Here is a 24476-nt window from a genome sequence, read left to right as displayed (position 1 = left end):
CATATTCCACTCAACTGACCCAACTGCTTAATCAAAGCACTCCTCGTCCCGATAACATATCAGGACAATGGCAAAACATTGCTCACTCGATGCAAACAGCCGCAAAATCAGTACTTGGATACCAGAGACCTCCACTAAGGAATCCATGGTATGATCAGGAGTTACGTGCTGCTACCAAAGAGAAAAATGCGGCATATAGGGCTACTCTACAATCTATAGCAACGCGTAGCGCACGAGAGAGATATCGGGAGAAAAGGAGAGCGGAGAAACGTTTTTTCCGCAGGAAAAAGAGAGAGATGGAAAAGGCGGGAGTGTGAACAATTCGAGATGTACAGGAGACAGAATGAAGTCCGAAAATTCTAACAAAGAGTAAAACATCAAACTGATGGCTTTGGAACTGGCACATCCTACTGTAGATACCAGCAAGGTAATCTGGTAACTGATACAGATAGTGTGCTAAGGATATTGGTATCCAATAGTAGCGAAGTCGACGAAGATACCACAGATCCAATCTCAGAAGATTGTATAGAATGTATAGCACCCGGCCAAGATGAGGTAAAGACAGCAATAAACCGGCTGAAGAATAATAAGGCAGCAGGAGCTGATGGCGTACAAGCCGAGCTGTTTAAAACCTGAGGCGACACGCTGATAAGGTGTATGCATCAGCTAGTTAGCACCATCTGGCAGGAAGAACGCGTACCCGACGACTGAAACCTGAGCATCCTGTATCCCATCCATTAGAAAGGAGATAAGACTTTATGCTCCAACTATAGGGGCATAAGTCTTCTCCCTATCGCCTACAAGATAGTGTCAGGGATATTGTGCGAACGACTTAAGCCCATGGTCAACGAAATAATTGGACCTTACCAATGCGGCTTTAGACCTGGCAAGTCCACCATTGACCAGATATTTACCTTGCGGCAAATGTAGATCGACACATACCACCTTTTGGTCAATTTTATAGCAGCCTTCGACAGCCTGCTACGTTCAAAGGTATTCCAATCAATGTCTTAATTTGGTATCCCCGCAAAGCTCATTCGGCTTTGTAAAATGACTCTAACTGACACAAGATCTTCAGTTAAAATAGGAAAGAACCTCTCCGAAGAGTTTGGTACCAAAAGAGGTTTCAGACAATGAGGCAGCCTTTCGTGTGATCTTTTCAACATCCTGCTAGAAAAGGTTATACGAGTGGCAAATGTCAAAAGAAGTGGCACAATCTACACCAATAGCCAGATGTTACCAGCTTATGCTGATGATATAGACATCATGGGACGATCAGTAAAAGATGTAACCGATACCTTTATGAAGGTCAAAGGGGAATCTGCTAAAGTGGGTCTGACGGTAAACGGCAAGAAGACCAAGTTGATGGTGTCGACGCGCAATGCGTCCATTGAGATCGGGTCAACTGTTGACGTTGGTTCCTATAATTTTGAGGTAGTAAGGGACTTCGTCTACTTCGGCACCGCCGTAGACACAACAAACGACATCAGTTGTGAAATAAAAAGAAGAATTGTATTGGCCAGAAGTCCTACTTTGGCTTAAGTAAGCACTTTAAAAGCAAAGCCACAACTCGTAAAAAAAATAATAATAATAAAAATAACGCTTTACAAAACACTGATACTACCCGTGCTGATGTATGGTTCCGAAGCCTGGTTACTTGCGCAAGCAGATAAGGCAGTGATTGGCGTGTTTGAGAGAAAAATGCTTCGAAAGATCTACGGACCGATCTGCGTTGACGGTGAATATCGACGTCGTATGAACCACGAGCTGTATCTGCTATACAACGACATCAATATAGTTAAACGTATCGAGATGTAGCGATTGCGTTGGCTAGGCCATATAATAAGAATGAGCGATGATGAACCCGCTAAAAAGGCGTATAAATTCGAGCCACATGGCGGTGTACGCAGAATTGGCAGTCCATAGAATAGATGGCGCAAACAAGTGGATGAAGAGATGACAAGGCCCGGTATTCCAGAAGGCGAAGAACTAAACATAGAGAATTGGAGATCTTTTCTTAGTTCGGTCTATGGAACAAATGTTCTGTAATGGGCCAGCTAAGTAAGTAAGTTACACATCTTAATATATCTACCAGATCAGGTCGGTTCCGGATTCACCAGAAAGAATAACAAAAAGAATTCTGCCAGCGTTCTCATGAATTAATGATGTTCACTTCATTTATGCTCGCAACAAGGTGAGACAATGTTTTAAAAATGGGACTCTATGGCGTATTAGTGCTGTTTATCGGTTTGTAAGCAAATTCTTAAATCGTTGGCCTATAGGACTTGTGCTGCTAATAACGAAACTTCGTTTATCTGTTTGAAAGCAGTCTTAAGAATCGCTCTTGAGTATCTATCCATGGATTTTGTGGGCGAGTCCTCTGCAAGTTGCGTTCTTAGGAAATCTGGAGTTTGGTGTGAATTTAGAAGACGAAAACAAAGAAACAAACACATGTTGCTGCGGTTATGAGCGTAAATCTATGTGTCGTATAAGTATTGCCACCATTTATACGCCTAGAAGATCTATCCATGTAAATAATATTGTTACCTTGCCATATTTGCGATAGAAGTCTGGTTGTTGTTGTAACAGTGTTTTATTATTATGTTTGTATATTCGTTCTCCTGTTCAATCTGGCTCTGGGTCTATCTCCAGTTCCAGGAAGTTGGCTACTTCGATGGGATGTAACCACAGATCCACTGGAGTCAGATGAGTACGCTTGGCGGACGACGTGAAAGTTGTGCCGAATGTGATCCCTAGAATTTTGGGGCAGTTTGTGGTCGGAATTCTGCTACCATCGACCCTGATATTCAACTCTCTTCTACACTGCGCCGTCCATGTGGTGAACAGAGTGGCAGTCGATTTAGTGACGGATATCTGCATATTCTTCGCGTGGAAAAATGTGGTAAGATCGGTTAAATAGGAGTTCAGTCTCTCACAGATGTCATCAGGGTAGGTACCTGACGCCAGGATGGTACAATCATCCGCATACGTTACGATCTCAATGCCGTCTGGAGGGGGCGGAATACAGGAAAGGTAGAGGTTAAACAGTTCCGGAGATATCACCCCTCCTTGGGAAACTCCCTGTTTCGCCCTACGGGGCTTGGATTTCATGTTCCTGAATTCCACAAACGACTGGCGACCACACATATAGTTGATTATCCAACGTTTCAGACTTGACCGGAGGGTTGTCTGCTCGATGTCCTCGAACAGCGTGGAATGCTTGACAGTATCAAAGGCTTTTGATAAGTCAAGCGCCACCATCACTGTTCTATCACACGGCCGCTCCTGGTTGAGTCCTCGACAAATATGTGTGGATATGGCGTGCAGCGCTGTTGTCGTGCTGTGCTGCTTACGGAATCCATGTTGATGATCGGCAACTTGATAGCTATTTCTAATGCTGGGGAGGACTAAGGCCTCAAGGGTATTCGCTACAGGTGATAAAAGCGAAATCGGCCTGTACGATTCACTTTTGCTGGCATCCTTGCCTGGCTTCAGTAGCGGGACCACCCTGTCCATTTTCAAGACTTCGGGAACAATAAGGGTGGCTAGCGACAGGTTGACAACATTAGTGAGATACTCTACTCCCGGCTCATCCAGCTGTTTCAACATTACCATGGAAATTCCGTCAGGGCCCAACGCTTTGGATGATTTAGCGTTCCTGATGGCATTCGCAACATCATCCATTGTTAACTGTGGTGGTTCATTCTCGGCAGGAAGGGATCTAATGCGACGTAACACTCTTCTCTTCGCCCTGTCACTCTCGGGGTGTTCGAAAAACTGTCGATTAAAGTAACTTGCACACCTCTTCGGGTCAGTCAACGTAACGTCGCCAAACGTGACTGAGGTCCTGTCATCCCACCATCCGGGGTTCGAGAGTGACTTAACCGTTGTCCACAATTTACTTATACCGGCTCCAATGTTGCAACTCTTCAAATGATTTAACCACTTTTTCCGCTTATGTTCGCCGACCAGCCTGTTAACTTTCAGTGTCAGCTCCCTGACTCTGGGGTCGTCGGGGTTGGTTCGACAAAGCTCATCACGCTCATTTCCTAATCCTGTCGCCTCTGCTGGGAAATTTGGTTTTACTTCGGGTATTCGACCAGCAGGTATATGGCGAGCGGCTGCAGCATTATTGATGTCTCGGAACGTCCTTTCCGCTACCCGAACATCAGAAGGATTGGGCAATTCTCTGAAGCGGTAATTGGTGAACTCTCTGAAACTCGGCCAATCAGCTTTCCCATGATTGACGAATGTGCGGCGTTCAGAGGTGATGAAATCGGGTTGTCTGCTGACGGTTGATGGAGACAATTATGGGGAGATGGTCTGATCCAAGGGAAATGAGGGGTTGCCAGGTGACGTCATTTGTCAGACCAGGTGACACGATGGTTATGTCAGGCGAACTATGACACGCTCCTCTAATTCTGGTAGGGGCGTACTCATTGACCCAGCAAAACGTAGAGCTATCAATCTGCTTAGCCAGCGCTATACCTCTCTGGTCGTTTCCGAGGGCCGAATGCCACATCTCATGATGCGCATTAAAGTCCCCCAGGACCAGACGATTATTACCTTCCAAAAGCGGGCTAATGTCAGGCTTATAATCTAAGGTACAGCCATTTCTCGGCGGGATGTGTACGTTCAGCAACTCTATCTCGGCAGTTCCACACCTGACTGCTACCCCCATACATTCCATGTACGGGTCATTAGAGGCAGGCTCAAGCGAGATAGGTCTGTATTGAACAGAATGGTGCAAAAGGAAAGCTAATCCCCCACCTCCACATCTGGTGCGATCCTTCCTTATTACGTTGTAACCATCACAACGTACTGAGCTGTGGTCGTTCAGCATGGTTTCCTGCACCGCCGCGATCTTGATCTTTTTCCGATTCATAAAGTCCACTATTTCATCGTAGAAGTCTGGTTACATCATTTGACAATCAGAAACCCCCTGCGAAATTACTTCCCTAGATTGGATGTTGTAAACTATGCATGTTTTGTGTAACTCACATATAAAGCGGATTTAAAATGAGGTTCAACAGTTGCCTCAAAGCTCGTTCTATGTGTCGAATTAGTGTTATCATTACGGTGAGCAACCGCACTCTATTATAGAGTACAGTACTCTATTTGTACTCTACTTTCATTGGACGTACTCCATCTGCTCTATTTTTGATTTGTTTTACCGTGGTTATAACCCATAATAAGCTTGGAAGATGCCTCTGTAAAAAATAATAACATTTTTGTGAGACAGAATTCGTGCTAAATAACCGGAAATCTTAGATGAAGCAGCAGTTTTTGTTGCCACAGTTACAAAATCGTTAAATTATGTCGTATGAGCGTTGTCATGCCTCATACGCCCTTGAACTACCTTTAAATATAAATAATACTAAGAAAGTTTTTCAAAGAAGTTTCACACAAATCCCTTTCACCAATTAATTAAGACACCTTTTTCAAATATTTAAAACTCATCACCACTAAAACAACAATCTCTAATCCCAAATCACAGTAAAAATAATTCACCTCTTGGTAATAAATCTTCAATGCTATCTGTGAGACATTTAGTGGTTATGACAGTTGCTGTTTGGGTTGTGGATAAGGCATTTAACAGCAGAGAAGCAAAAAGCTACGCTGCTAGTAAAAAAACGTCATCAGCAACGTTAAAATGTTTCCAAAAGCGTCATAAATTATAAAGGCAAACTGCATTTGTGGAGACACACACGGAGCCAGCAACAACAGGTTGAACGTGGGGGCCTTAAAAGTTAATGTGACGTTAGACTGTGTTATTGCAGAAAAACAACAAAGTTATGGTGGTGGTGGTGGCGGCTTATTGTCATCATCACCATCATGCTACATGGTCCCTCTCTCCATTCTCTTCAAATGCCACAAGGCAACTATTTCAGAGACGTCAGTATTATAATTAAAACAATCATAATTTTTAATAAAACAATAACAATAGCAACAATGACACCATGTTTAATGTCTTATTTAACAATGACAGATCAGCAGACAGAAGCTGAAATCCCCACCACGGACCAGCAAATACCAAATGCGTCCAACAACTCAGGCAGCTAAGCATTTGGCGATGACGATTTCTGTCTTGGCAGTAGCTGCACAAAAATGCATCTCAGCTTTCCATAATCAGTTTGAGTTAATAACTGAAAGTGTTAAAATGTAGAAAAATAGCGTAACGCGTGTAAACAATTTCAATATTTTTTTGTTTTGGTTTTTTTTCAATATCTTATAACAAACGATCTCAATGTCCTTTTACAAATCGTCAGCGGAACTTTACGATTATTCCTTTACTTCTTCAATATCTCTAACGCCCAAGAAGAACAGCCACAGTTCACAAGATCTTTTACAACATTCTTTGGCGGCAAACTCGTCTAACTCCCACTCCTCCGCTTTTGTTGTGGGCCGGCGTTATTTTTCCGCTTCATTTGCATTCGTGCGCAAACGTTTTCGAAATCATGGCAAATACGTTGTCAATCCCCAGCCATCAACGGTGCTAATAACCTCATCAGCACTGTTGTCATCGTCGTCAGACGCGTGTGAATTTTATGTCGAAACGAAAAAGGTAAATATAAACAAAGAAGGAAGGGTAACCAAACGAAAAAACAAAAAAAAATTTAAAATTCAAATAAAAACGTAAGAGATAAGCGGGAATTGCAACCTCAAAGCCACGGACTCAAGGTCATTAAGTGAATGTAAACATTTCGATAGCAAATATTAAGGAACATTTTTATCGACATAAGTAAAAAAATTCATTACAAATGTGGATACAATTCTTAGTTCACGATTTTTCCATAATTAATTTTTATGATAAAAATTTTCGATATAAATCGATATTTATATCGATGGAATTTTCTATAGAAAAATTTTCGATAATTATATCGATGGAATTTTCTATAGAAAAATTTTCGATATTTATATCGATGGAATTTTTGCTATAGAAAATTTTTCGATATTTATATCGATGGAATTTTTGCTATAGAAAATTTTCCGATATTTATATCGATGGAATTTTTGCTATAGAAAATTTTTCGATATTTATATCGATGGAATTTTTGCTATAGAAAATTTTTCGATAGAAAAATTTTTCGATATTTTTATCGATGGAATTTTCTATAGAAATTTTTTCGATATTTATATCGAAGGAATTTTCTATAGAAAATTTTTCGACATTTATATCGATGGATAGATTTTCTATAGAAAATTTTTCGATATTTATATCGATGGAATTTTCTATAGAAAATTTCTCGATATTTATATCGATGGAATTTTCTATAGAAAATTTCTCGATATTTATATCGATGGAATTTTCTATAGAAAATTTCTCGATATTTATATCGATGGAATTTTCTATAGAAAATTTCTCGATATTTATATCGATGGAATTTTCTATAGAAAATTTCTCGATATTTATATCGATGGAATTTTCTATAGAAAATTTCTCGATATTTATATCGATGGAATTTTCTATAGAAAATTTCTCGATATTTATATCGATGGAATTTTCTATAGAAAATTTCTCGATATTTATATCGATGGAATTTTCTATAGAAAATTTCTCGATATTTATATCGATGGAATTTTCTATAGAAAATTTCTCGATATTTATATCGATGGAATTTTCTATAGAAAATTTCTCGATATTTATATCGATGGAATTTTCTATAGAAAATTTCTCGATATTTATATCGATGGAATTTTCTATAGAAAATTTCTCGATATTTATATCGATGGAATTTTCTATAGAAAATTTCTCGATATTTATATCGATGGAATTTTCTATAGAAAATTTCTCGATATTTATATCGATGGAATTTTCTATAGAAAATTTCTCGATATTTATTTCGATGGAATTTTCTATAGAAAATTTCTCGATATTTATATCGATGGAATTTTCTATAGAAAATTTCTCGATATTTATATCGATGGAATTTTCTATAGAAAATTTCTCGATATTTATATCGATGGAATTTTCTATAGAAAATTTCTCGATATTTTTATCGATGGAATTTTCTATAGAAAATTTCTCGATATTTTTATCGATGGAATTTTCTATAGAAAATTTTTCGATATTTATATCGATGGAATTTTCTATAGAAAATTTTTCGATATTTATATCGATGGAATTTTCTATAGAAAATTTTTCGATATTTATTCGATGGAATTTTCTATAGAAAATTTTTCGATAATATTATCGATAGAATTTTCTATAGAAAATTTTTCGATAATATTATCGATAGAATTTTCTATAGAAAATTTTTCGATAATATTATCGATAGAATTTTCTATAGAAAATTTTTCGATAATTTTATCGATAGAATTTTCTATAGAAAATTTTTCGATAATATTATCGATAGAATTTTCTATAGAAAATTTTTCGATAATATTATCGATAGAATTTTCTATAGAAAATTTTTCGATAATATTATCGATAGAATTTTCTATAGAAAATTTTTCGATAATATTATCGATAGAATTTTCTATAGAAAATTTTTCGATAATATTATCGATAGAATTTTCTATAGAAAATTTTTCGATAATATTATCGATAGAATTTTCTATAGAAAATTTTTCGATAATATTATCGAATTAATAGAATTTTCTATAGAAAATTTTTCGATAATATTATCGATAGAATTTTCTATAGAAAATTTTTCGATAATATTATCGATAGAATTTTCTATAGAAAATTCTATTAATTCGATAATATTATTTAAAAATTTAATATTATCGATAGAATTTTCTATAGAAAATTTTTCGTTAATATTATCGATAGAATTTTCTATAGAAAATTTTTCGAAAATATTATCGATAGAATTTTCTATAAAAAATTTTTCGATAATATTATCGATAGAATTTTCTATAAAAAATTTTTCGATAATATTATCGATAGAATTTTCTATAGAAAATTTTTCGATAATATTATCGATAGAATTTTCTATAGAAAATTTTTCGATAATATTATCGATAGAATTTTCTATAGAAAATTTTTCGATAATATTATCGATAGAATTTTCTATAGAAAATTTTTCGATAATATTATCGATAGAATTTTCTATAGAAAATTTTTCGATAATATTATCGATAGAATTTTCTATAGAAAATTTTTTGATAATATTATCGATAGAATTTTCTATAGAAAATTTTTCGATAATATTATCGATAGAATTTTCTATAGAAAATTTTTCGATAATATTATCGATAGAATTTTCTATAGAAAATTTTTCGATAATATTATCGATAGAATTTTCTATAGAAAATTTTTCGATAATATTATCGATAGAATTTTCTATAGAAAATTTTTCGATAATATTATCGATAGAATTTTCTATAGAAAATTTTTCGATAATATTATCGATAGAATTTTCTATAGAAAATTTTTCGATAATATTATCGATAGAATTTTCTATAGAAAATTTTTCGATAATATTATCGATAGAATTTTCTATAGAAAATTTTTCGATAATATTATCGATAGAATTTTCTATAGAAAATTTTTCGATAATATTATCGATAGAATTTTCTATAGAAAATTTTTCGATAATATTATCGATAGAATTTTCTATAGAAAATTTTTCGATAATATTATCGATAGAATTTTCTATAGAAAATTTTTCGATAATATTATCGATAGAATTTTCTATAGAAAATTTTTCGATAATATTATCGATAGAATTTTCTATAGAAAATTTTTCGATAATATTATCGATAGAATTTTCTATAGAAAATTTTTCGATAATATTATCGATAGAATTTTCTATAGAAAATTTTTCGATAATATTATCGATAGAATTTTCTATAGAAAATTTTTCGATAATATTATCGATAGAATTTTCTATAGAAAATTTTTCGATAATATTATCGATAGAATTTTCTATAGAAAATTTTTCGATAATATTATCGATAGAATTTTCTATAGAAAATTTTTCGATAATATTATCGATAGAATTTTCTATAGAAAATTTTTCGATAATATTATCGATAGAATTTTCTATAGAAAATTTTTCGATAATATTATCGATAGAATTTTCTATAGAAAATTTTTCGATAATATTATCGATAGAATTTTCTATAGAAAATTTTTCGATAATATTATCGATAGAATTTTCTATAGAAAATTTTTCGATAATATTATCGATAGAATTTTCTATAGAAAATTTTTCGATAATATTATCGATAGAATTTTCTATAGAAAATTTTTCGATAATATTATCGATAGAATTTTCTATAGAAAATTTTTCGATAATATTTTCGATAGAATTTTCTATAAAAATTTTTTCGATAATATTATCGATAGAATTTTCTATAGAAAATTTTTCGATAATATTATCGATAGAATTTTCTATAGAAAATTTTTCGATAATATTATCGATAGAATTTTCTATAGAAAATTTTTCGATAATATTATCGATAGAATTTTCTATAGAAAATTTTTCGATAATATTATCGATAGAATTTTCTATAGAAAATTTTTCGATAATATTATCGATAGAATTTTCTATAGAAAATTTTTCGATAATATTATCGATAGAATTTTCTATAGAAAATTTTTCGATAATATTATCGATAGAATTTTCTATAGAAAATTTTTCGATAATATTATCGATAGAATTTTCTATAGAAAATTTTTCGATAATATTATCGATAGAATTTTCTATAGAAAATTTTTCGAAAATATTATCGATAGAATTTTCTATAAAAAATTTTTCGATAATATTATCGATAGAATTTTCTATAAAAAATTTTTCGATAATATTATCGATAGAATTTTCTATAGAAAATTTTTCGATAATATTATCGATAGAATTTTCTATAGAAAATTTTTCGATAATATTATCGATAGAATTTTCTATAGAAAATTTTTCGATAATATTATCGATAGAATTTTCTATAGAAAATTTTTCGATAATATTATCGATAGAATTTTCTATAGAAAATTTTTCGATAATATTATCGATAGAATTTTCTATAGAAAATTTTTCGATAATATTATCGATAGAATTTTCTATAGAAAATTTTTCGAAAATATTATCGATAGAATTTTCTATAAAAAATTTTTCGATAATATTATCGATAGAATTTTCTATAAAAAATTTTTCGATAATATTATCGATAGAATTTTCTATAGAAAATTTTTCGATAATATTATCGATAGAATTTTCTATAGAAAATTTTTCGATAATATTATCGATAGAATTTTCTATAGAAAATTTTTCGATAATATTATCGATAGAATTTTCTATAGAAAATTTTTCGATAATATTATCGATAGAATTTTCTATAGAAAATTTTTCGATAATATTATCGATAGAATTTTCTATAGAAAATTTTTCGATAATATTATCGATAGAATTTTCTATAGAAAATTTTTCGATAATATTATCGATAGAATTTTCTATAGATAATTTCTCGATATTTATATCGATGTATGAATTTTCTATAGAAAATTTCTCGATATTTATATCGACGTATGAATTTTCTATAGAAAATTTCTCGATATTTATATCGATGTATGAATTTTCTATAGAAAATTTCTCGATATTTTTATCGATGTATGAATTTTCTATAGAAAATTTCTCGATATTTATATCGATGGAATTTTCTATTGAAACTGGAATTTTCTATATGGAATTTTCTATAGAAAATTTCTCGATATTTATATCGATGGAATTTTCTATAGAAAATTTCTCGATATTTATATCGATGGAATTTTCTATAGAAAATTTCTCGATATTTATATCGATGGAATTTTCTATAGAAAATTTCTCGATATTTATATCGATGGAATTTTCTATAGAAAATTTCTCGATATTTATATCGATGGAATTTTCTATAGAAAATTTCTCGATATTTATATCGATGGAATTTTCTATAGAAAATTTCTCGATATTTATATCGATGGAATTTTCTATAGAAAATTTCTCGATATTTATATCGATGGAATTTTCTATAGAAAATTTCTCGATATTTATATCGATGGAATTTTCTATAGAAAATTTCTCGATATTTATATCGATGGAATTTTCTATAGAAAATTTCTCGATATTTATATCGATGGAATTTTCTATAGAAAATTTCTCGATATTTATATCGATGGAATTTTCTATAGAAAATTTCTCGATATTTATATCGATGGAATTTTCTATAGAAAATTTCTCGATATTTATATCGATGGAATTTTCTATAGAAAATTTCTCGATATTTATATCGATGGAATTTTCTATAGAAAATTTCTCGATATTTATATCGATGGAATTTTCTATAGAAAATTTCTCGATATTTATATCGATGGAATTTTCTATAGAAAATTTCTCGATATTTATATCGATGGAATTTTCTATAGAAAATTTCTCGATATTTATATCGATGGAATTTTCTATAGAAAATTTCTCGATATTTATATCGATGGAATTTTCTATAGAAAATTTCTCGATATTTATATCGATGGAATTTTCTATAGAAAATTTCTCGATATTTATATCGATGGAATTTTCTATAGAAAATTTCTCGATATTTATATCGATGGAATTTTCTATAGAAAATTTCTCGATATTTATAGAAAATCCCATTTAATTATTTTTCTAATGAAAACTCTATCGTTAATTTAACTACAGAAATATGTACTACAGAAAATTCTATCGATAACACGATTGTCGAACATTTACCTATAGAAAGCTCTTTTAATAATTTAATTGCCTACGAATAGAAAATTCTATCGATTACACAATTTTCGAACATTCTGTCGATAATAAAATTATGGCAAAATATTCTATAAAAATTACTACAACACTAAAATTATTTTTCGATAATATATAGAAAAATAATTTCTATAGAAATTTTCGAAAACAAAAAATTCTATCGGTAAATAAAATATCGAAAAATTTTTCTACAGAAAATTCTGTCGATTATTAAATTATCGAAAAGTTTTCTATAGAAAATTCTATCGATAAATAAACTATCGAAACATTTTCTATTGAAAATTCAATGAATTTTCTAGGGGAAATGCTATCGATATAAAAATCATCAACAATTTTTTTACGAAAAATTCAATCTATAATAATGTTATCGAAATATATTGGAAAAAACTTTATAGATAATAGAAAATTTTTCGATAATGCTAGAAAATTTTTCGATAATTTAATTATCGATAGAATTTTTTATAGAAAATTTTTCGATAATTTAATTATCCGTAGAATTTTCTATAGAAAACTTTTCGATAATTTAATTATCGATAGAATTTTCTATAGAAAAATTTTCGATAATTTAATTATCGATAGAATTTTCTATAGAAAAATTGTTCGATAATTTAGTTATCGATAGAATTTTCTATAGAAAATTTTTCGATAATTTAATTATCGATAGTATTTTCTATAGAAAATTTTTCGATTATTTAATTATCGATAGAATTTTCTATAGAAAATTTTTCTATAATTATCGATAGAATTTTCTATAGAAAATTTTTCGATAATTTAATTATCGATAGAATTTTCTATAGAAAATTTTTCGATAATTTAATTATCGATAGAATTTTCTATAATTTAATTATCGATAGAATTTTCTATAGAAAATTTTTCGATAATTTAATTATCGATAGAATTTTCTATAATTTAATTATCGATAGAATTTTCTATAGAAAATTTTTCGATAATTTAATTATCGATAGAATTTTCTATAGAAAATTTTTCGATAATTTAATTATCGATAGAATTTTCTATAGAAAATTTTTCGATAATTTAATTATCGATAGAATTTTCTATAGAAAATTTTTCGATAATTTAATTATCGATAGAATTTTCTATAGAAAATTTTTCGATAATTTAATTATCGATAGAATTTTCTATAGAAAATTTTTCGATAATTTAATTATCGATAGAACTTTTTATAGAAAAATTTTCGATACTTTAATTATCGATAGAATTTTCTATAGAAAATTTTTCGATAATTTAATTATCGATAGAATTTTCTATAGAAAATTTTTCGATAATTTAATTATCGATAGAATTTTCTATAGAAAATTTTCCGATAATTTAATTATCGATAGTATTTTCTATAGAAAATTTTTCGATAATTTAATTATCGATAGTATTTTCTATAAAAAATTTTTCGATAATTTAATTATCGATAGAATTTTCTATAGAAAATTTTTCGATAATTTAATTATCGATAGAATTTTCTATAGAAAATTTTTCGATAATTTAATTATCGATAGAATTTTCTATAGAAAATTTTTCGATAATTTAATTATCGATAGAATTTTCTATAGAAAATTTTTCGATAATTTATTTATCGATAGAATTTTCTATAGAAAATTTTTCGATAATTTGATTATCGATAGAATTTTCTATAGAAAATTTTTCGATAATTTAGTTATGGATAGAATTTTCTATAGAAAATTTTTCGATAATTTAATAATCGATACAATTTTCTATAGAAAATTTTTCGATCATGTAATTATCGATACAATTTTCTATAGAAAATTGTTCGATCATGTAATTATCGATACAATTTTCTATAGAAAATTTTTCGATAATTTAATTATCGATACAATTTTCTATAGACAATTTTTCGATAATTTAATTATCGATACAATTTTCTATAGACAATTTTTCGATCAATTTTTAAATATATTTGGTGTTTTATATTTTTAAGTTATCGAATTTTTTTTTAGAAAATTCTATCGATAACTAAACTATTGAATAATGTTTTATAGAAAATTCTATCGATAAATAAACTATCGAAAAATGTTTTGTAGAAAATTCTATCGATAATTAAATTATCGAAAAATTTTCTATAGAAAATTCTATCGAAAATTCAATTATCGAAACATTTTCTATTGAAAATTCAATCGATAATTCAATTATCGAAATTTTTCTATAGCATAGTCTATCGATAATAAGCATCACAGAATGGACAAGGGAGACTTCTCGCATATCAATGAGTGCACCCCGATTCAATGCTATAGGACCCACTGTTTATCGCCGAGTCCCAACGGCGTGTCCTAATACACCACTCGTTGAGAAGTTTTACATGGCTGAAATACTCAGGAGATTTCGCCAACATTACTGAGGGGTATTTTGCCACCGTTGACAATTTGTTGCCTGGCTAGAGAATCGAACCCATGACCTTCAGCTTGCATTGCAGGTGTGCGCACCATTACGCCACTGTGGTAACCAGATAATAAAATTATCTAATATTTTTCTGTAGAAAATTTTATTGATAAGGAAATTGTCAAAAAAATGTATATAGAAAATTATATCAATAAGGAATTTTTGAAAATGTTTCTATAGAAAATTCTATCAATAAGGAAATTACAGAAAAATTTCCTATGGAAAACTATCAATAAGGAAATTATAGAAACATTTTCTATAAAAAATTTTATTTTATTTTAATTTATTTCTAAAGAAAATTTTTCGATAATTTCCTTAACATTAGAATTTTTTACAAAAAATTTTTTCGATAATTTCTATAGAAAATTTAATCGATAAAAAAATGTCGAAACATTTGCTATAGAAATTTTTTTTTTATAAAAAATCTCTGATAAAAAACCGTCGAAAATGTTTTTATAGAAAATTCGATCAATAATAAAATTATCGAAAATTTTTCTATAAAAAAATTTATCAACATAAACAATTTTATTGATAATAAAATGATCGAAAAATTTTCTACAGAAAATTCTATCAATAATAAAATTATCGAAAATTTTTCTATAGAAAATTCTATCGACAATAAAATTAAGGAAAATTTTTCTGGAAAATTATATCGATAATAAAATTATCTAAATTTTCTATAAAAAATTGTATCGATAATAAAAGTATCAAAAATATTTCTGTAGAATTTTTTTTTTCGATAATAGAGTCATCGATAAAATTATCGAAACATTTGCTATAGAAAATCTGTTCATAATTTTTTATATTTTTTATTTGCTTCTTAATATATTTTTTTTACTCTTTGTTCTAATTTATCATCGAATGGCATGGCACCTTTGTTAATCCATCTAGTGTTTTATTTTCAAACTCCATTGTTATCCATCTCAAAATTTGTCAAAACAAATATTTCAAAACATTTATTATAAATCAATTGAGGCGTGTTTCTACATTGACCCAGGTTGAAAAGGGGCTTTGCATAGAAGCGCCAGTCGCATTATCACTGCTTGTGGCGGAGGTGGAGACTTGTGTTGTTGATCGTCTAAAACATTTTTTGTTGTTTCGTGGTGCTGTTGTAGTGCTATTGTCACCGCCGCCGCCGTTTGTTTTATATTTGAATTGACGTCAATGCCTGCTTTGTGTGTTCTCAAAGATTGTTGTTTTTTTTTTCACAATTTGTTATCTTTCTTTTTTTATTGTATTTTGCACCCATACATGGGGGCATTAGAAGCTTGAATAAGCGAAGGAATAGCGGTGCAAACAAACAAAACCTAGAAAAAAAGCAATACAAACACATTACGCCGCTTAGCAAGCGAGCCAGCTAGCTATTTGGTAAACAACGCACATACTTAGGGAGTCAATATGCTTTTGGAATTAGAAACGCAATAGACCTACCTAAGGAGAAAATAAAATTCTATAAAGAATGTTATAAAAAAATGGATATACCCGAAAGTTCCAAGCGATGGCTACAGTTCACATAACCGTTGTTCATAAATTCCAATGCTCCATAAATTAATTAATTCTAACAAAGATCAGTGATGATTAAATTGTTCAAAAGTCTTCAGACCCTGAACTTTTTAATCAACATTAATCAACACCAAGTGAGGCAGGCAGGCACGCAGCCGGTAAGTCCGCCACCAAGTCATCCAATTGAACGCCCACACGATTTTTTATATTAAAGCTTAGCTTTGAATTGTGTTTTCATTGTCTGATGAAATCATCAGAGGACAACAATCCATGTTCTCTGTCCAACCACCCACATAGTTGGCCTTAGATTGAAACAATTAGCACGCTTCATTTATTCTGAGAATAACAACAACAAGAACGACAATAAAAATTAATAATAAATGACACTGACATTCAGACAATAATTCGTTAGGGACCATGCGTTATTTTCATGCATTATAAACTGACAGAGGTCCTTAAAATTATAATAATCGAACAAATTTTCTATAGAAAATGTTGTCGATACAAAATTATCGAAACATGTTCTATAGGAAATTGTATAAAAAAAACTTAATCGATAAAAAAATTCTATTAAAAATGTATCAATAGAATAAAACAATTATGGAATTTTTTATAGAAAATTGTATTGATAAAAACTGATCGAGATTTATCTATAAAAAAATTTTATTGATAAAGGATTGTCAAAAATTCTATCGATAACGAATAATCGAAAAATTTTCTATAGAAAATTCTATCGATAATGAATTTTCGACAAATTTTCTAACATAAATTCTATCGATAATAAATTATCGAAAAATTTTCGATAATGAATTATCGAAAAATTTTCTATAGAAAATTCTATCGATAACAAATTATCGAACAATTTTCTATAGAAAATTCTATCGATAACAAATTATCGAAAAATTTTCTATAGAAAATTCTATCGATAATGAATTATCGAAAAATCTTCTATAGAAAATTCTATCGATAATGAATTATCGAAAATTTTTCTACAGAAAATTCTATCGATAATGAATTATCGAAAATTTTTCTATAGAAAATTCTATCGATAATGAATTATCGAAAATTTTTCTATAGAAAATTCTATCGATAATGAATTATCGAAAATTTTTCTATAGAAAATTCTATCGATAATGGAATTATCGAAAAATTTTCTATAGAAAATTCTATCGATAATGAATTATCGAAAAATTTTCTATCGAAAATTCTATCGATAATGAATTATCGAAAAATTTTCTATCGAAAATTCTATCGATAATGAATTATCAAAAAATTTTCTATCGAAAATTCTATCGATAATGAATTATTGAAAAATTTTCTATCGAAAATTCTATCGATAATGAATTATCGAAAAATTTTCTATCGAAAATTCTATCGATAATGAATTATCGAAAAATTTTCTATCGAAAATTCTATCGATAATGAATTATCGAAAAATTTTCTATCGAAAATTCTATCGATAATGAATTATCGAAAAATTTTCTATAGAAAATTCTATCGATAATGAATTATCGAAAAATGTTCTATAGAAAATTCTATCGATAATGAATTATCGAAAAATGTTCTATAGAAAATTCTATCGATAATGAATTATCGAAAAAATTTTCTATCGATAATGAATAACCAAAAAATTTTCTATAGAAAATTCTATCGATAATGAATTATTGAAAATTTTTCTATAAAAAATTCTATCGATAAAGAATTATCGAAAAATTTTCTATAAAAAATTCTATCGATAAAGAATTATCGAAAAATTTTCTGTAGAAAATTCTATCGATAATGGGTTATCGAAAATTTTTCTATAGAAAATTCTATCGATAATGAGTTATCGAAAAATGTTCTATAGAAAATTCTATCGATAATGAATTATCGAAAAATGTTCTATAGAAAATTCTATCGATAATGAATTATCGAAAAATGTCCTATAGAAAATTCTATCGATAATGAATTATCGAAAAACTTTCTATAGAAAATTCTATCGATAATGAATTATCGAAAAATTTTCTGTAGAAAATTCTATCGATAATGAATTATCGAAAAATTTTCTGTAGAAAATTCTATTGATAATGAATTATCGAAAAAATTTCTGTAACAAATTCTATCGATAATGAAATATCGAAAAATTTTCTATAGAAAATTCTATCGATAATGAAATATCGAAAAATTTTCTATAGAAAATTCTATCGATAATGAATTATCGAAAAATTTTCTATAGAAAATTCTATCGATAATGAATTATCGAAAAATTTTCTATAGAAAATTCTATCGATAATGAATTATCGAAAAATTTTCTATCGAAAATTCTATCGATAATGAATTATCGAAAAATTTTCTATAGAAAATTCTATCGATAATGAATTATCGAAAAATTTTCTATAGAAAATTCTATCGATAATGAATTATCGAAAAATTTTCTATAGAAAATTCTATCGATAATGAATTATCGAAAAATTTTCTATAGAAAATTCTATCGATAATGAATTATCGAAAAATTTTCTATAGAAAATTCTATCGATAATGAATTATCGAAAAATTTTCTATAGAAAATTCTATCGATAATGAAATATCGAAAAATTTTCTATAGAAAATTCTATCGATAATGAATTATCGAAAAATTTTCTATAGAAAATTCTATCGATAATGAATTATCGAAAAATTTTCTATAGAAAATTCTATCGATAATGAATTATCGAAAAATTTTCTATAGAAAATTCTATCGATAATGAATTATCGAAAAATTTTCTATAGAAAATTCTATCGATAATGAATTATCGAAAAATTTTCTATAGAAAATTCTATCGATAATGAATTATCGAAAAATTTTCTATAGAAAATTCTATCGATAATGAATTATCGAAAAATTTTCTATAGAAAATTCTATCGATAATGAATTATCGAAAAATTTTCTATAGAAAATTCTATCGATAATGAATTATCGAAAAATTTTCGATAGAAAATTCTATCAATTGTCTATAGAACATTCTATCGATAACGAATTACAAACATTTTTTATAGAAAATTATATCGATAATTAATTATCGAAAATGTTTCTACAGAAAATTCTTTTGACAGGTCTTCTATGAAAAGACCTCCAGGTCTTCTCTGAGAAGACCTACAGTTCTTCTATTAGAAGACCTTCAATCTTCTATGAGAAGAACTTCAGGTTTCTATGAGAAGACCTCCAGGTCTTCTATAAGAAGACATCCAGTTCTTCCATAAGAAGACCACCAGTTCTTCTATAGGAAGACTTCCAGGTATTCTATAAGAAGATCTCCATGTCTTCTATAAGAACTCCTCCAGGTCTTCTATAAGAAGACCTGCAGTTTTTCTATAAGAAGAACTCCAGGTCTTCTATAAGAAGAACTCCAGGTCTTCTATAAGAAGACATCCAGGTCTTCTATAAGAAGACATCCAGGTCTTCTATAAGAAGACCTCCAGGTCTTCTATAAGAATACCTCCAGGTCCTCTATAAAAAGTCTTCGTATAGAAGACCTGGAGATTTTCTTATAGAAGACCTGGAGATCTTCTTATAGAAGAACGGGAGATCTTCTTATAGAAGACATGGAGGAGTTCTTATAGAAGACATGGAGATCTTCTTATAGAAGACATGGAGATCCTCTTATAGAATACCTGGAAGTCTTCCTATAGAAGAACTGGTGGTCTTCTTATGGAAGAACTGGATGTCTTCTTATAGAAGACCTGGAGGTCTTCTTATAGAATTCCTTGAGGTCTTCGTAGAGAAGACCTGGAGGTCTTTGTATAGAAGACCTGGAGGTCTTTGTATAGAAGACCTGGATGTCTTCGTGTAGAAGTCCTGGAGGTCTCTTATAGAATTCTTCTTTGAGAAGACCTTCACGTCTTCTATGAGAAGGTCTTCTATAAGAAGACCTCCAGATCTTCTATAAGAAGACCTCCAGATCTTCTAAAAGAAGACGTCCAGATCTTCTATAAGAAGACCTCCAGTTCTTCTTACAGCAGACGTGGAGTTCTTCTTATAGAAGACCTCCGTGTCTTCTATATAAAATTCTTCAGGTCTTTTATTAAAGACCTCGAGGTCTTCTATAAGAGGACCTCCTGATCTTGAATGAAACGACCTCCAGGTCTTCTAAGAGAAGACGTCCAATTCTTTTGTGAGAAGACTCCCAGTTCTTTTATGAGAAGACCACCAGGTCTCCCATGAGAAGAGGCGTAGATCGTCTATGAGTAGACCTCCTCAGGGACTTTTATTAAAGACCTCGAAGTCGTCTTATAGAAGACCTCCGTGTCTTCTATATAAAATTCTCCAGGTATTTTATTAAAGACCTCGAGGTTTTCATTGAGAAGACCTCCAGGTCTTCTATAAGAGGACCTCCTGATATTGAATGAAACGACCTCCAGGTCTCCTATGAGAAGACGTCCAGTTGTTTTGTGAGAAGACCCCCAGTTCTATACAAAGACTTCCAGGTCTTCTCTACGAAGACCTCCAGGAATTCTATAAGAAGATCTCCCGTTCTTCTATAAGAATACCTCCAGGTCTTCTATAAGAAGATCTGCAGGTCTGCATATAAAAAGTCTTCGTATAGAAGACCTGGAGATCGTCTTATAGAAGAACGGGAGATCTTCTTATAGAAGACATGGAGGTCTTCTTATAGAAGACCTGGAGGTCTTCTTATAGAATTCCTGGAGGTCTTCGTAGAGAAAACTTGGAGGTCTTTGTATAGAAGACCTGGAGGTCTTTGTATATAAGACCTGGATGTCTTCGTATAGAAGTCCTGGAGGTCTCTTATAGAATTCTTCTATCAATCTTCTATGAGAAGGTCTTCTATAAGAAGACCTCCAGATCTTCTATAAGAAGACCTCCAATTCTTCTATAAGAAGACCTCCAGTTATTCTATAAGAAGACCTCCAGTTCTTCTTATAGAAGACGTGGAGTTCTTCTTATAGAAGACCTCCGTGTCTTCTATATAAAATTCTTCAGGTCTTTTATTAAAGACCTCGAGGTTTTCATTGAGAAGACCTCTAGGTCTTCTATAAGAGGACCTCCTGATCTTGAATGAAACGACCTCCAGGTCTTCTATGAGAAGACGTCCAATTCTTTTGTGAGAAGACTCCCAGTTCTTTTATGAGAAGACCACCAGGTCTCCCATGAGAAGAGGCGTAGATCGTCTATGAGTAGACCTCCTCAGGGACTTTTATTAAAGACCTCGAAGTCGTCAAAGAGAACACCTCCAGGTCTTCTATAAGAGGACCTCTTGATCTTCAATGAAAAGTAATCCAGTTCTTTTGTGATAAGAATCCCAGCTCTTTTACGAGAAGACCACCAGGTCTCCCATGAGAAGAGGCCCAGATCTTCTATGAGTAGACCTCCATGTCTTCTTTGAGAAAACCTCCAGGATTTCCAGGAAAATGCCTCCAGGTCTCCTATAAGAAGATCTGCAGGTCTGCAGAAGAAGAAATCTGGGCCTTCCCGGTAAAGACCTCCAGGTCTAGAATGACCTGCAAATCTCTGTAAGAAGATATCCAAGTCTTTCATTAAGAGAATACCTTTATGTCTTCTTTGAGAGGACCCCAAAGTTTTCTTTGAGAAGACCTTCATGACTTCTATAGGAAAACCTCCTAACCTTCTTGAGAAGTCCACCAAGACTTCTTTGATAAGATTACCAAACTTAAAATCCCACCTCACCATTCTTGGACGACGCTGTAACAAGGTAAATGATATTCTCCATATGCCAAACACGTAACAAGAAAACTGTTAACAAAAATTTGCTTGACTTAATTGCTGTTGAAAACCAATAACAACATCTCCAAACTTCATGTTCAAGTAGCAGCAGCAGCTGCTATTACATGGCGTGCGTTGCCGTTTTTGGGGGTATCATTTTACAAACATTTGTTTTTTTTTGGCTATGATCAGCATAGCTTGATATTTCGACAAGCACTCACAAGAGGTGGTCCGTCCGCCACACATTGCTTCTGCAGTGTTAAATGCTGTGTCATTTGCCTGCAAATACACCTGTAAATTGTTGACTACGCATTATTCAGCGGTAATCGAAGGCAGCAATGCGTTTGGGAGGCAATGACGGAACCATTTACACTGTGAGGTGTTTGAAGAGATTTTTGCAAGTGTTTTGAAGGCGTGATGGCGTATTTGGTCAATTGTTTCTTTCTTCAAAGGATATGGAGACTTTCAGTGGTTCAATATTTTCTGGATTTTGCCAAAAGAATTCTGGAAACAATTTCCTATTTTCTTTAATTGTATGCCTGTTTGTATTTGCAGGGTATTTCAAATTCGTTCCAATCACTTTTGCTCCTAGCAGTTAAATTTGTATATTTTTGTGGTTGTTGTTCTTTGGCCTTTTCCATGTTCTTTTTTGTTTAGTTTGACAAATTTAGTTAGTCGTTGCTTGTTCGTAATCTTAGAAAAAACTCCAAACGGTTTAGGTTGCAACAATTATGTTGCATGTTAGAACAAGATTTCTTTATAAGCATTTTCTTTTAAAGCAGTTTTTTTGTTAGCCACTGCTCGTGCATTTGTATTACAGGCCAATAAACTAATTCTGATTAGCGTGTGATAGCCATTTGGCACGTGCTGGTATTTTTTTAGATCGTTGATTACGAAGCGTGTTTTAGATTTCAAGTCAATGATGGTTGTTGACATTCAAGCATGAAGACAAATGTGGCTAAAGGCTCCAAGGAAAAAAATCAAAGGTTGGTTAAAAATTTGGCAAATATATTGTGTATGGTGACACTTCTAGGCAGAAAGAAATACAAACATCGGAGATTTAATTTTATTTGGATAAGGAGTATCCGTTCAATCGTAATTCCAAGGTCAAGGAACATGTTTGCTTTAAAACAGACAGCTTTATCTGGGATTCTGTAATGAAATGTCTTCCGACTTAAGGCTCCGTATAGGAAATTATAGTATTACGAGGGTCTCTATTTGATGAAATGGCACCCAACGTGATCGTTTTGAGATATTATATGGAAGAAATGTCATCGACAAAGAAGGTCAGGGGTAACGGTTTTTATTATTCCAAAAAGTATCCACTTGGTGAGTACTAGATATTATCTTGTGTCCAATCTGGATTTATATAGCCCTCAATACAGTAGGAAGCCGCCTAAGGTAGATTTAATCTTCTAAAGTGGCAACCGACGTGGCGTTGCAAGGAACATTTTTAACGCTTCTGAAGTATACACTTTGCGAGTCTTTGATGCGACGCCAAACGATATTCAACATTTGACTTCAATGCGGGAGAAAGATCATTTCATGAAACGACACCCAACGTGAGGATATTGACATGTTCCAAGGGAAATAGTTTATAACAAAGACTGTGGTAGCCGTACCTCAAAAGTATCCACATAGCGATTCAATAATATATGGCGCCCAACATGGCATTTTTCAAGACAATGAGGGCCTCTTTTTAAGGAAATGGCGCCCAATGTGGGGTTAAATTTCGTTTGAACAATTAAGGCTAGGGGTACCTGTTTTTATTTCCTCAAAAAGTATAAAAGTAGCGAGTCATTGATAAAATATGGCGCCCAATGTGGCCCTCAATATGGAAGAAACCGCCAAAGGTAGAGGTGATTTCATTAAATGGGGCCCAACTCTGATTCTCCCAGGGGAAATCGTTTTTAACATGGAGTGCTATCGGTAGTTGGTTTTATTGCTTTAAATGTAAGCATTTAGTGAATCTTTGACAATATGTGTAGAGAAGAAAGCATCCGTTCATGGTAATAGCGTTCACTGTGAATCTCAATATAGAGCAATAGTTCTTAAGCTAAGATTCAATACTTAGGAATAATGCCCAAATCGGAGCTATGCGATAAAGACCCCAAATCAGGCGTTCTTTATGGGGAAATTTGCCCAATGGGGCTTCTTATAAGGGAATA

The 24476-nt window shown here is 31.1% G+C and overlaps 2 protein-coding genes across 9 annotated transcripts in view; both read left to right on the top strand.

The window, feature by feature from the left end:
- The window catches only part of LOC141399597 (uncharacterized), a 416271-nt gene that overhangs the window by 371545 nt on the left and 20250 nt on the right, over nt 1–24476 (top strand). The gene's annotated exons all lie outside the window — the stretch shown is intronic.
- Nucleotides 1–24476, top strand: part of LOC141399598 (inositol-trisphosphate 3-kinase A-like) — a 143778-nt gene that overhangs the window by 110098 nt on the left and 9204 nt on the right. The window contains exon 1 of one of the 7 annotated variants that reach the window (XM_073978647.1): nt 6150–6565. The exons of the other annotated variants lie outside the window; for them this stretch is intronic. Coding sequence (XP_073834748.1) covers nt 6248–6565 — 318 coding nt within the window. The 5' untranslated portion in view covers nt 6150–6247. Of the gene's footprint in view, nt 1–6149; nt 6566–24476 lie in introns of those variants that run through there. 7 annotated transcript variants of the gene reach the window in all.

Source organism: Musca autumnalis, unplaced genomic scaffold, assembly GCF_047663935.1.
Source record: "Musca autumnalis isolate F117 unplaced genomic scaffold, ASM4766393v1 scaffold_3, whole genome shotgun sequence".
Classification (NCBI taxonomy): domain Eukaryota; kingdom Metazoa; phylum Arthropoda; class Insecta; order Diptera; family Muscidae; genus Musca; species Musca autumnalis.
The sequence above is the reverse complement of the archived record's forward strand: the minus strand, read 5'-3'. Positions and strand labels throughout refer to the sequence as shown.